The 12,226-nt window shown below is 46.6% G+C and overlaps 1 protein-coding gene across 1 annotated transcript in view; it reads right to left on the bottom strand.

The window, feature by feature from the left end:
• Window positions 1-3,057: 3,057 nt before the first annotated feature.
• SERPINC1 (serpin family C member 1) overlaps window positions 3,058-12,226 on the bottom strand; it is a 28,745-nt gene continuing 19,576 nt past the window's right edge. Inside the window, exon 7 of the mRNA XM_063428213.1 lies at window positions 3,058-3,626. Coding sequence (XP_063284283.1) covers window positions 3,453-3,626 — 174 coding nt within the window. The 3' untranslated portion in view covers window positions 3,058-3,452. The remainder of the gene's footprint in view (window positions 3,627-12,226) is intronic.

Below are 12,226 nucleotides of genomic sequence, written 5' to 3'. Positions count from 1 at the left end.
TTGCATGTTGCTCATTTGCTTCTTACATTTACTGGTTAAAGCTAGCTTAGTTTTTGCTATTTCTAAATTCACGGAGAACTGCCTTTAAAAAAAATATCTAAAGTTTCACTACATTCAGCCTCATCAAAACTTTGTACAATTACAAGATTCCTTTCCATGTCGATTCCAGTCATTTACAGCCTCCAACAAAAAATGTCAAGCCCAAAAAGACTTTATCAGCTAAACTACAGCAACAAGAACAGTCTGTACAATGCAATGCACATAAAATGACAAGCGATTACTTAAGAAGTAGAAATATAGGTCTTCCTAATGTAAAGTTTTGATAACTTACAGATCCACTTTATTGGTTAGGTTAACCATTTTTTATTACAAAGAATAATTAATGAGCTACTGCATAAAATAATATAAAACTATCTGCATAATTCCCAGCTGATACCGAATGCATGGTTTCTTTTAAACATTATTGTTCTGATTTAAGTCTTTTATATTGATGTATTGTTTGCACTGAGTTCTAACATTGCAAAGTTTCGGAAAACATTGGTTACAGTTAGGCCAGAATATTCTATGTTTCATCGTGCCTTTGGAATTGATTATGAATTGTCTTTTTTTTTATATATATATATATACAATATTTGATATATATCACATATTTGATTTGAAACCTTTTTCATGAACATTTCAGTTTAGTTTTGCTCATCTTAATAAAGATGAGCTGAATAAAGGGATGAATCCGTTCTGGAAAGGCATTGTCTCTAGAAGGTTCGTCCAGCCTTGGCCGTAAAACAGATGGTGGACTACATTCCAAATAATTTTCTGCCCTCCAGAGAATTGTGGAATATGTAGTTCAACCAGTAGTGAACACTCTTGATATATGATTAGGTGCTTGTATGAATAGTGAATTCAACAGTCCTCAGAAGTACACATCTACGTCTTCACTCAAGTTATTATAAATGTATATTTATACCTTTTATAACAGTTTATATAAAAAAAGGTCAATAATAATAATGGGCATATTGTTAATAAAATTAAATGTGAAAGTCATCCTACCTCCATTTTTCATTAAACGTCCTTCATCTCCCTATTGGGCCTTACATAATAATACAATATATACCTATATGGGGTCAACTATAAAGACACAAGGACAAGTGCTTATTAAAACTGCAATATCGTAGATGCCACATTTAGAAAATAAATAAATAAATCATTACACAATCCATACATCTGCTGTACACCTCCAAAAGACATGGGATATGATTTTATCCTCCATTCTCTAGCTTTTTGTTTTGTTGTTGTTGTACAATTTATATTTAATCAGTTTAAAACGCTACACCCCTGCTCTACCTGCTGGGCAAATGTGAGAATAATACTGTGCATAATAATTTTATTGCAGGCTCTAACCCCAATATAAAAAAGTACTTAAAAGCAGTTTCAAATTGGAAAAATATGTCCCAGATACTCTTCCAATGCGAGAGCATAGTAGTCCTCGCTCGTAACATTGCGCAAATCATTGAATTCTACTTATGTAGTCATATCTCTTTGAATCCATCTTCGTACTAGATGGTGATTATCAGCCATGTTGCGGATCCACTCATTGTTTTACTTCCTCTGGATATTGTGATATTTAAAAAAAAAAAAAACTGAAAATAAAAATGGACTAAAAAAGGCAAAGCCAAGGAATAGTGTAATACATACCAAGTTACAGAGTTTTTTTTTTTTCTCCAGTTCACGGTCTCATCCAGTACAACTTTTTCTAATGAACAACCTCATACTTTGGTTAAACTAACATTGCATGCTCAGGAAATAAAGGATTTATAAAAACAATATTTATTTGAGAATAAGGTTTATTCCCCTAAAAGACCCCTAGTTTTTTTTTGTTTTTTTTTAACCAATTGATGTCTGCCTTCTGTTTGAGTAAAAATTCATGATTACAAAAACATGCAAAATAAATACAAACTGTCATATGTCATGCACATTTATTTATACAATGTTTTTATTGGACTTACAAACATCTTGTATAAGACTGTGAAACTTAATGCTTTTCTGTAATCACATTTAATTGCAGTAATTAACTTAATACATCTGAATACTGTGCATCTCTCTTGTTTGAATATGCGTGTTTTCTTTTAAATCAATGTACTTATTATATACTAAATTACATTTACTGTTGAAAGTCTGGGCTACACATTTGGGCCAATGTCAAACAATTTTACTTAGTAGGCACAAATGGAGGTAACAGTTCACTGATTCATTGGGAAAAGTTAAATATGAATTATTTTCTTTTAATATAAAAAATGACATTATTAAGACTATGTTCAAGAAAATGTATGATTGCTTTTAAAAAGAAAATAATCAGGTAATCATGAATTTAATGTATTCATGGCTACACATTTATGGAACTAAGACTATTATATTCTTCCACATAGAAATAGTAAAAATGTACACATTCTACATTAGAATATGTTTTTAATGCTTTTTCTAAGTCAGACAGTACCTGGGTTACACAGTTATATATTAATCCTAAGGAAAGAAATATATGAATGGTCTTATGTTTAAAGGGACACTGAAGTCACCAAAACAACTTTAGCTTAATACAGCAGTTTTTGCGTATAGATCATGACCCTGAAGTTCCACTACTCGATTCTCTGCCATTTAGGAGTTAAATCACTTTTTTATTTCTGTTATGCAGGCCTAGCCACACATCCTCTGGCTGTAACTCACAGCCTGCATTAAAAGAAAATATGGCTTCAGTTTCAAACCAATGTTAACTTACTTTAGAAGTTTTTATGTCCTGCTCTTTAAATTGAACTTTAATCACACACAGAAGGCCCCTGCATGGTCTTAACAGAGCAGAAGATAAGAAATTCTAAATTACACAGAATTTGCAATAAAGCAAGTGGAAAATATTTTTTAGTGTGACAATTGTTTTCTACTAAGATAGATCTGTGATATAGTTATGTAAACTGTAGTTGATACCCAGAGTCAAATATGAGTTTAATACAGTGTAAATGGTAGACTCCAATCATGTATGAAATAGCTAGATAGTAGACGTCTAAGCAGTTTTCTATGCAAGTCATAACAGTTTATTTCAAACTAAAATTACATTTATGCTACTTAAGACAGTAAACTGGATTTGAAGGAAAGAAAAAAACAAACATGGTGTGTAATTATTAAAAATGGCACTAGTATGAAAGTATGAATAAAAAAAAATGTCAGAAGAAAAAGCACTCTGTTGCATTTAAACAGAATGATTTAAATTGTATGCCTTTAGCAGGCAAACATGCCTACGTTCAGTTAGAGTTGTGGTTGCAAGATATTACTGAAGCTTTTGTATAATGATAATAATAATGTATACATTTATTACTGTAACCTGTTCTATTAGTTGGGGCTAATAAGTGAGATAGAAATTATACTCACTGTTCATTACATAACAGTAATATTATATATTGAATGTATTATTGACCTGGGTCCGACATTCTACCCATAAATATAACTGCATTTAATGATACTTCTCGAATTAAGAGAAGGCAAGGCCGGTTGGCTCTAAACACATTTCGATTCATGTTCAATGATCGGCCAGTCACCACCACAGCCGTAGCTGCACTTGCTTCGCTGCCTTCCTCATTAACCTAAAACAAAAACACACTTCTATTATAATCATGCCAAAAAATCAGGCTCTAAAGCACATTCAGTGGACGTTGCTAAATAAATTGACCAGACATTTGAGATCAGCAGAGAGCAGAATTGAGCTGATAATTTCACTGAATTAATTCTAGAAAGATGACCCACTGAAAAATACAAATATTACAAAATGATACATTTTGTTAAAATTGTACTGATTATGATAAAAAGATTTACATGCTTTTTTCCCATGGCTAGCAAAAGTTGCATGCAGTGGAGTACATGCAGAGGTCGCAGCTGCGACCTGGCCTGCCACTCCAGGGGGCCTCACCGCCCTGCGGACCCCTGCAACGGGGTGACCGCCACCATGCGTTGCAGCCCTGGCCCACGCGGTAAAACCGCCAGGGCTGCACTTGAAGGGGCCCATCGGGTGGCTATGGATTTCCAGGGGGCCTGGCCAGCGCTGCGGCGCTTTAACAGCGTGACTGGGCCTCCTTTGATGACATCACAGCTGGGAGGAAGTGACTGCCCCAGTCACTCCTCCCAGCTATCAGACAGAGCCGTGCGGGAGGAACAGAGGAGGGAGTCAGTGTGGGAACTCTGACTCCCATGATGCTGAGCCTCCACTGGACCCCAGGGAAGTCACCCTCCTGCATCTAAAAGGTAGGAAACAGGAGGGTGACTAAAATATTTTGTATACTGAATTTACGTTTCCAGATTGGTTGCTTTGAAGAACCTGCTTGGGAATCTGACATTTCTAGCTTATATTTCATCAGCGTGTGCAACATCAGTGCTAAGGGAATATGCAGAGGCTGTGATTACTGGCAAATTATTTAATCACTGTTGATCAATGTGCATTATCTATCTACATGGAATCAGGCCCTATTCTCCATCTGTTTGCTACTTATGTCTGTGCGACACAACACAATACTGTTGGGGTGAATGTAGGGAAAATCATCCTCATTCCTCTGTTATCATTTTCTAGTGCTTAAAAGATAATACGTATCTGTCGTCAAAAATTATTTGACTAAGAACTCTTACTTTTTCCTTAAATGAAAGGGAAGACGTCACTCATAGATAAAGACAATTGTTATTGGTTGTCATAACTGGTCACATAGTTACAGGTTTGGTGGAGAGACAATGTTACTGCTTCCAAATGCATAATGTCAATCAGGAAGGAGTTGGTAAAATATTCTGACATTTGGAGTGTTGCAAATATAAATGGGGGAAAACGAATAGTAGAGAAATTGCCATGGAAACTTAAATCAACAGGGACAGGATTCCATTTATTTTCATAGTGATTGCTCAGTTTTAAGATGTAAGCCTCACATCTCTGTTGGTGACAGTTTAAAATATTGCCGGGACAGTATCTCAGACTCTTCGCTATTAGTGATGTCGCAAACACAAAATTTTCGGTTCGCGAATGGCGAGCGGGAACATCCGCAAACGTTCTCGAACCGGGCGAACCGCCATAGACTTCAATGGGCAGGCGAATTTTAAAACCCACAGGGACTCTTTCTGGCCACAAAAGTGATGTAAAAGTTGTTTCAAGGGGACTAACACCTGGACTGTGGCATGCCGGAGGGGGATCCATGGCAAAACTCCCATGGAAAATTACACAGTTGATGCAGAGTCTGGTTTTAATCCATAAAGGGCAGAAATCACCTAACATTCCTAAATCACAATGGATATGGATTGACACCTGACATATGACATATTGACACCTTGACATATGGATTGACACCTGTCCTCAGAGACCCTGATACACACTGACACAGAGCAGAATAGGGACTATTCCCCCTACATAGGGTCACTTGGCAGATATGGATTGACACCTATCCTAAGGATCCCTGATACACACTGACACAGAGCAGAATAGGGACTGTTCCCCCTATATAGGGTCACTTGGCAGATATGGATTGACACCTATCCTAAGGATCTCTGATACACACTGACACAGAGCAGAATAGGGACTGTTCCCCCTACATAGGGTCACTTGGCAGATATGGATTGACACCTATCCTAAGGATCCCTGATACACACTGACACAGAGCAGAATAGGGACTGTTCCCCCTACATAGGATCACTTGGCAGATATGGATTGACACCTATCCTAAGGATTCCTGATACACACTGACACAGAGCAGAATAGGGACTGTTCCCCCTACATAGGGTCACTTAGCAGATATGGATTGACACCTGTCCTCAGGGACCCTGATACACACTGGGGGGGACCTACTGTCCTCCCCCACCTCTGCGTGGTGGGTGGGGGCCATAAAAATAATGAGGGGGGTCCTCCCCATGGCCCCCACCCCTGCGTGGTGGGTGGGGGCCTTAAGTCACAATGGGGGGAGGACCTACTGTCCTCCCCCCGCCCCCACCCCTGCGCGGTGGGTGGGGCCGTAACAATAATGAGGGGGGGACCTACTGTCCTCCCCCCCGGCCCCCACCCCTGCGCGGTGGGTGGGGGCCATAAATCACAATGGGGGGAGGACCTACTGTCCTCCCCCCACCCCCTGCGCGGTGGGTGGGGGCCATAAAAATAATGAGGGGGGACCTACTGTCCTCCCCTCCGGCCCCCACCCCTGCGCGGTGGGTGGGGGCCATAAATCACAATGGGGGGAGGACCTACTGTCCTCCCCCCGCCCCCACCCCTGCATGGTGGGTGGGGGCCGTAAAAATAATGAGGGGGGGGACCTACTGTCCTCCCCCCCGGCCCCCACCCCTGCGCGGTGGGTGGGGGCCATAAACCACAATGGGGGGAGGACCTACTGTCCTCCCCCCGCCCCCACCCCTGCGCGGTGGGTGGGGGCCATAAAAATAATGAGGGGGGACCTGCTGTCCTGCCCCCCAGCCCCCACCCCTGCGCGGTGGGTGGGGGCCATAAAAATAATGAGGGGGGGCCTACTGTCCTCCCCCCTGGCCCCCACCCCTGAGCAGTGGGTGGGGGCCCTAAAAAAACAATAAGGGGGGACCTACTGTCCCCCCCCCAGCCCCCACCCCTTAGTGGTGGGTGGGGGCCCTAAATAAAAATTCCCCCCCATTCAAAGGTGACTAGGGGTCCCCAAGCCCCTAGTCACTCACCCCCCCACCCCAAAAAAGTTACCCCCTACCTACCCCCCTCACCCTAAAAAATTGTGAAGGGGGAATAAAATAACTAACCTGTAAAGAAAAATTCAGCTTACCATTTGACGTCTTCTTTTTTCTAAAATCTTATTTTTTCAGCTCCAAAAAAGGAAAATAAAAAGCCATAAGAACCGACGCAATAAAAAAAACAAAAAAACAAGCGCAAAAAAAATAATCCATCTTCACCCATGGAGGACTCCGCGCAGACTGAGCTCTGCAGGGCGGGGGAAGGCTTATAAAGCCTTGCCACGCCCTGCAATTAGGCTAAGAACACTCTGATTGGCTGGTTTAAGCCAATCAGAGTGCTCTTTGTCATTTTACACAGCGTGGGAAAATTCCAAAGGTGGTGGGCTTGGAATCTAATTGCGTCGGTTCTTATGGCTTTTATTTAGCCTTTTTTGGGCCTGAAAAAAGAAGATTTTAGAAAAAAGATGACGTCAAATAGTAAGTTGAATTTTTCTTTACAGGTTAGTTATTTTATTCCCCCTTCACTATCTTTTAGGGTGAGGGGGGTAGGTAGGGGGTAACTTTTTTGGGGGTGGGGGGGGTGGGTGACTAGGGGCTTGGGGACCCCTAGTCACCTTTGATGGGAAGGGGGGGGGGAATTTTTATTTAGGGCCCCCATCCACCACTAAGGGGTGGGGGCTGGGAGGGACAGTAGGTCCCCCCTTATTGTTTTTTTTAGGGCCCCCACCCACCGCTCAGGGGTGGGGGCCAGGGGGGAGGACAGTAGGTCCCCCCTCATTATTTTTATGGCCTCCACCCACCACGCAGGAGTGGGGGCGGGGGGAGGACAGTAGGTCCTCCCCCCATTGTGATTTATGGCCCCCAACCACCGCGCAGGGGTGGGGGCCGGAGGGGAGGACAGTAGGTCCCCCCCTCATTATTTTTATGGCCCCCACCCACCGCGCAGGGGTGGGGGCGGGGGGAGGACAGTAGGTCCTCCCCCCATTGTGACTTAAGGCCCCCACCCACCACGCAGGGGTGGGGGCCATGGGGAGGACAGAAGTCCCCCCCTCGTTATTTTTATGGCCCCCACCCACCACGCAGGGGTGGGGGAGGACAGTAGGTCCCCCCCCCCAGTGTGTATCAGGGTCCCTGAGGACAGGTGTCAATCCATATCTGCCAAGTGACCCTATGTAGGGGGAACAGTCCCTATTCTGCTCTGTGTCAGTGTGTATCAGGGATCCTTAGGATAGGTGTCAATCCATATCTGCCAAGTGACCCTATGTAGGGGGAACAGTCCCTATTCTGCTCTGTGTCAGTGTGTATCAGGGATCCTTAGGATAGGTGTCAATCCATATCTGCCAAGTGACCCTATGTAGGGGGAACAGTCCCTATTCTGCTCTGTGTCAGTGTGTATCAGGGATCCTTAGGATAGGTGTCAATCCATATCTGCCAAGTGACCCTATGTAGGGGGAACAGTCCCTATTCTGCTCTGTGTCAGTGTGTATCAGGGATCCTTAGGATAGGTGTCAATCCATATCTGCCATGTGACCCTATGTAGGGGGAACAGTCCCTATTCTGTTCTGTGTCAGTGTGTATCAGGGATCCTTAGGATAGGTGTCAATCCATATCTGCCAAGTGACCCTATGTATGAGGAACAGTCCCTATTCTGCTCTGTGTCAGTGTGTATCAGGGATCCTTAGGATAGGTGACAATCCATATCTGCCAAGTGACCCTATTTAGGGGGAACAGTCCCTATTCTGCTCTGTGTCAGTGTGTATCAGGGATCCTTAGGATAGGTGTCAATCCATACCTGCCAAGTGACCCTATGTAGGGGGAACAGTTCCTATTCTGCTCTGTGTCACTGTCTGGGGGGAGTATCTGCAATAATACAGAGTGTCTGGAGGGAGTATCTGCAGTAACACAGAGTGTCTGGAGGGAGTATCTGCAGTAACACAGAGTGTCTGGAGGGAGTATCTGCAGTAACACAGGGTGTCTGGAGGGAGTATCTGCAGTAACACAGAGTGTCTCGGGGGAGTATCTGCAGTAACACAGGGTGTCTGGAGGGAGTATGTGCAGTAACACAGAGTGTCTGGACGGAGTATCTGCAGTAACACAGAGTGTCTGGAGGAAGTATCTGCAGTAACACAGAGTGTCTGGAGGGAGTATCTGCAGTAACACAGAGTGTCTGGAGGGAGTATCTGCAGTATCACAGGGTGTCTGGAGGGAGTATCTGCAGTAACACAGAGTGTCTGGGGGGAGTATCTGCAGTAACACAGGGTGTCTGGAGGGAGTATGTGCAGTAACACAGAGTGTCTGGGGGGAGTATCTGCAGTAATACAGACAGGGGCGGACTGGGAACCCTCAGGGCCCCCAGGCAAAATAAATCAAGGGCCCCCTTACAGGCCCCACCCATACTCCGCAGCAAGCGCCACCCATGTCCCACCTCCATGCACCGCCTCCAGCCACACCCTACACAATCTTTAGACACAAGGAACAAAAGTGCAATAATCCCTTCAAGGCCCCAGTAGAGACTACAATTGAGGGCTAATGGGCCATGGAGGGGGGTCTTTCTAGCAGAGGCTATCTCAGTGTCCTTTAGAGAGTGTGTTAGAAAGAATTTCCTCCAGGTCCCATTAGAGACTACAATGGAGTCTAATGGGGCCTGGAGGGGGGTCTCTCCAACACTCTGGTTCCTATTCACAATATAGCAACACAACATAGCTCGCTGATACCTAGGCCAAGTTGCCTCCTCTTACCTTAATTACTGTTGCTGGCTGGCAGTCTGTGGGCTTGCTGGAAGGCTGTGGGCTTGCTGGAAGGCTGTGGGCTTACTGGCTGCGGCTGGCAGGCTGTGGGCTTGCTGGCTACTGCCGGCAGGCTGTGGGCTTGCTGGCTGCGGCTGGCAGGGTGTGGGCTTGCTGGCTGCGGCTGGCAGGCTGTTGGCTTGCTGGCTGCGGCTGGCAGGCTGTGGCTTGCTAGCTGTGGCTTGCTGGCTGGCAGGCTGTGGCTTGCTGGCTGCGGTTGGCAGGCTGTGGGCTTGCTGGCTGTAAGCCTAGCTGGTGGCCTGTGGGCTGGCTGGCTGGCTGGCCGGCCTGTGGGCTGGCTGGCTTGCTGGCTACTGGGGCACTTATAGATTATTTAAAGAAATAATCCATGCACAATAACCACTACTGCTCTGTGTAGTCGTTATGGTGCCAGGAGGGCCGGGCCCCCCTCCCAGAGTAAGTAGTCAAACCGTTTAAGAACAGTTTGACAACTTACCTGGGGTCTGCTGGGATATGAGGCGGTAGTAGGGTATAGGAGCAGTGGTGCAATGTGTAAGGGGTGCAGTGTGTGTGAAAGGTTCAGTGTGTGTGAGTGGGTGAAGTGTGTGAATGTGTAGGGTGTGTGGGGCAATGTGTGTATGAGGGGGCTGTGTATGTGTGTGGCAATGTTAGTATGGGGGGCTGTGTGTGTATGGGTGGGCAGTGTATGTGTGTGTGTGTGAGGCAATGTGTGTAAATGTGTATGGTGTGTGTGTGTATGGGGGGCAGTGTGTGAATGTGTATGGTGTGTGGGGGCAGTGTGTTTATGGGGCTAGAGTTCACTCTCACCACTGCGACCACCAGGAATCCCTGGTGGTCACAGTGTTGAGAGTGAACTCTAGCCCGTAGTTTACTCTCGCCAGAGCCGTAACGTTGCCGTGGTAACCGCGGCAACGATCTGTGCTCGCGCAAGAAGGACCCAGAGGAGCTGCAAGCTGAGCTCCCGGGTCCTCTCTTCCTCCCTCCCCTGCCGGCTGCCTGCGGACAGGGGAGGGGGCAATTGCCCTCCTCTTACTCCCCCTCTTCTTACCCCCCTCCCCCTCTTCTTACCCCCCTTCTTACTCCCACCCTCTTCTTACTCCCCCCTCACTCTCTTCTTACCCCCTTCTTACTCTCCCCCTCTTCTTACTCCCCCCTCCCCCTCTTCTTACTCCCACCTCTTCTAACTCCTCCCTCTTCTTACCCCCTCCCCCCTCTTCTTACCTCCCTCCCCCCTCTCCTTACCCCCTTCTTCTTACTCCCCCTTCCTCTTTTTACTCCCCCCTCCCCCTCTTCTTACCCCCCTCTTATTACCCCCCTCCCTCTCTGCTTACTCCCCCCTCTTCTTACCCCCCTCACCCCTCTTCTTATTCCCCCCTCCCTCCTCTTCTTACCCCCTCCCCCTCTTCTTACTCTTCCCTCTCCCCCTCTTCTTACTCCCCCCTCACCCTCTTCTTACTCCCCCCTCCCCCTCTTCTTACTCCCCCCTTCGTCTTTTTACTCCCCCCTCCCCCTCTTCTTACCCCCTTCTTACTCCCCCCTCCCCCTCTTCTTACCCCCTTCTTACTCTCCCCCTCTCTTCTTACTCCCCCCTCCTCTCTTCTTACCCCCCTCCCCCTCTTCTTACTCTTCCCTCCCCCCTCTTCTTACTCCCCCCTCACCCTCTTCTTACTCCCCCTCCCCCTCTTCTTACCCCCTTCTTACCCCCCCTCCCCCTCTTCTTAACCCCTTCTTACTCTCCCCCCTCTCTTCTTACTCCCCCTCCTCTCTTCTTACCCCCTCTCTCTCTTCATACTCCCCTCCCTCTCTTTTTACCCCCCTCCCTCTCTCTTCTTACCCCCCTCCCTCTCTTCTTACCCCCCTCCCTCTCTCTTCTTACCCCCCTCCCTCTCTCTTCTTACCCCCCTCCCTCTCTCTTCTTACCCCCCTCCCTCTCTCTTCTTACCCCCCTCCCTCTCTCTTCTTACCCCCCTCCCTCTCTCTTCTTACCCCCCTCCCTCCCTCTTCTTACCCCCTCCCTCTTTTTACCCCCCTCTCTTTTTACCTCCCCTCCCTCTCTTTTTACCCCCTCTCTTTTTACCTCCCCTCCCTCTCTTTTTACCCCCTATCTCTTTTTATCCCCCCTCTCTCTTTCCCCCTCCCTCTTTTTACCCCTCTCCCACTCTCTTTTTACCCCCTCTCTCTTTTTACCCCCCTCCCACTCTCTTTTTACCCCCCTCCCACTTTCTTTTTACCCCCACTCTCTTTTTAACCCCCACTCTCTTTTTACCCCCCTCCCACTCTCTTTTTACCCCCCGACTCTCTTTGTACCCCCCCCCCACCCACTCCGGGCACCGCGGACCGGAGTGCAGCTCAGCCACGCTACAAGGGAGGGGAGGTGAGAAGCTGCAGCCGCCTGAGGCTCTTAAGAGAGCGCTCAGGCGGCTGCAGCATTTAAAGGGGCGGGCGGGCCCCCTGATGGCGGGCCCCCCTCCCGGCCGGGCCCTCGGACCATGTCCGAAGTGCCCGACCGGTCAGTCCGCCCCTGAATACAGAGTGTCTGGGGGGAGTATCTGCTTGTAACATTTATTTGCACTGAAAAAATAAAAATAAAAAAATAATAAATTTAAAAAATACAATAAAATGGTTGCAGCTTCCAAATGAATCTAAAATGGATGCTGTCCAGTAGGTGGGAGGGTCTGCTAGGGAGGGTGTGCTGCTGATTGGCTGGAATGTGTCTGCTGACTGTGAGGTACAGGGTCAAAGTTTGC

This window comes from Pelobates fuscus, chromosome 7 (assembly GCF_036172605.1).
Source record: "Pelobates fuscus isolate aPelFus1 chromosome 7, aPelFus1.pri, whole genome shotgun sequence".
NCBI lineage: Eukaryota > Metazoa > Chordata > Amphibia > Anura > Pelobatidae > Pelobates > Pelobates fuscus.
Note: the sequence above shows the minus strand (reverse complement) of the source record. Positions and strands in the feature narration are given on the sequence as shown.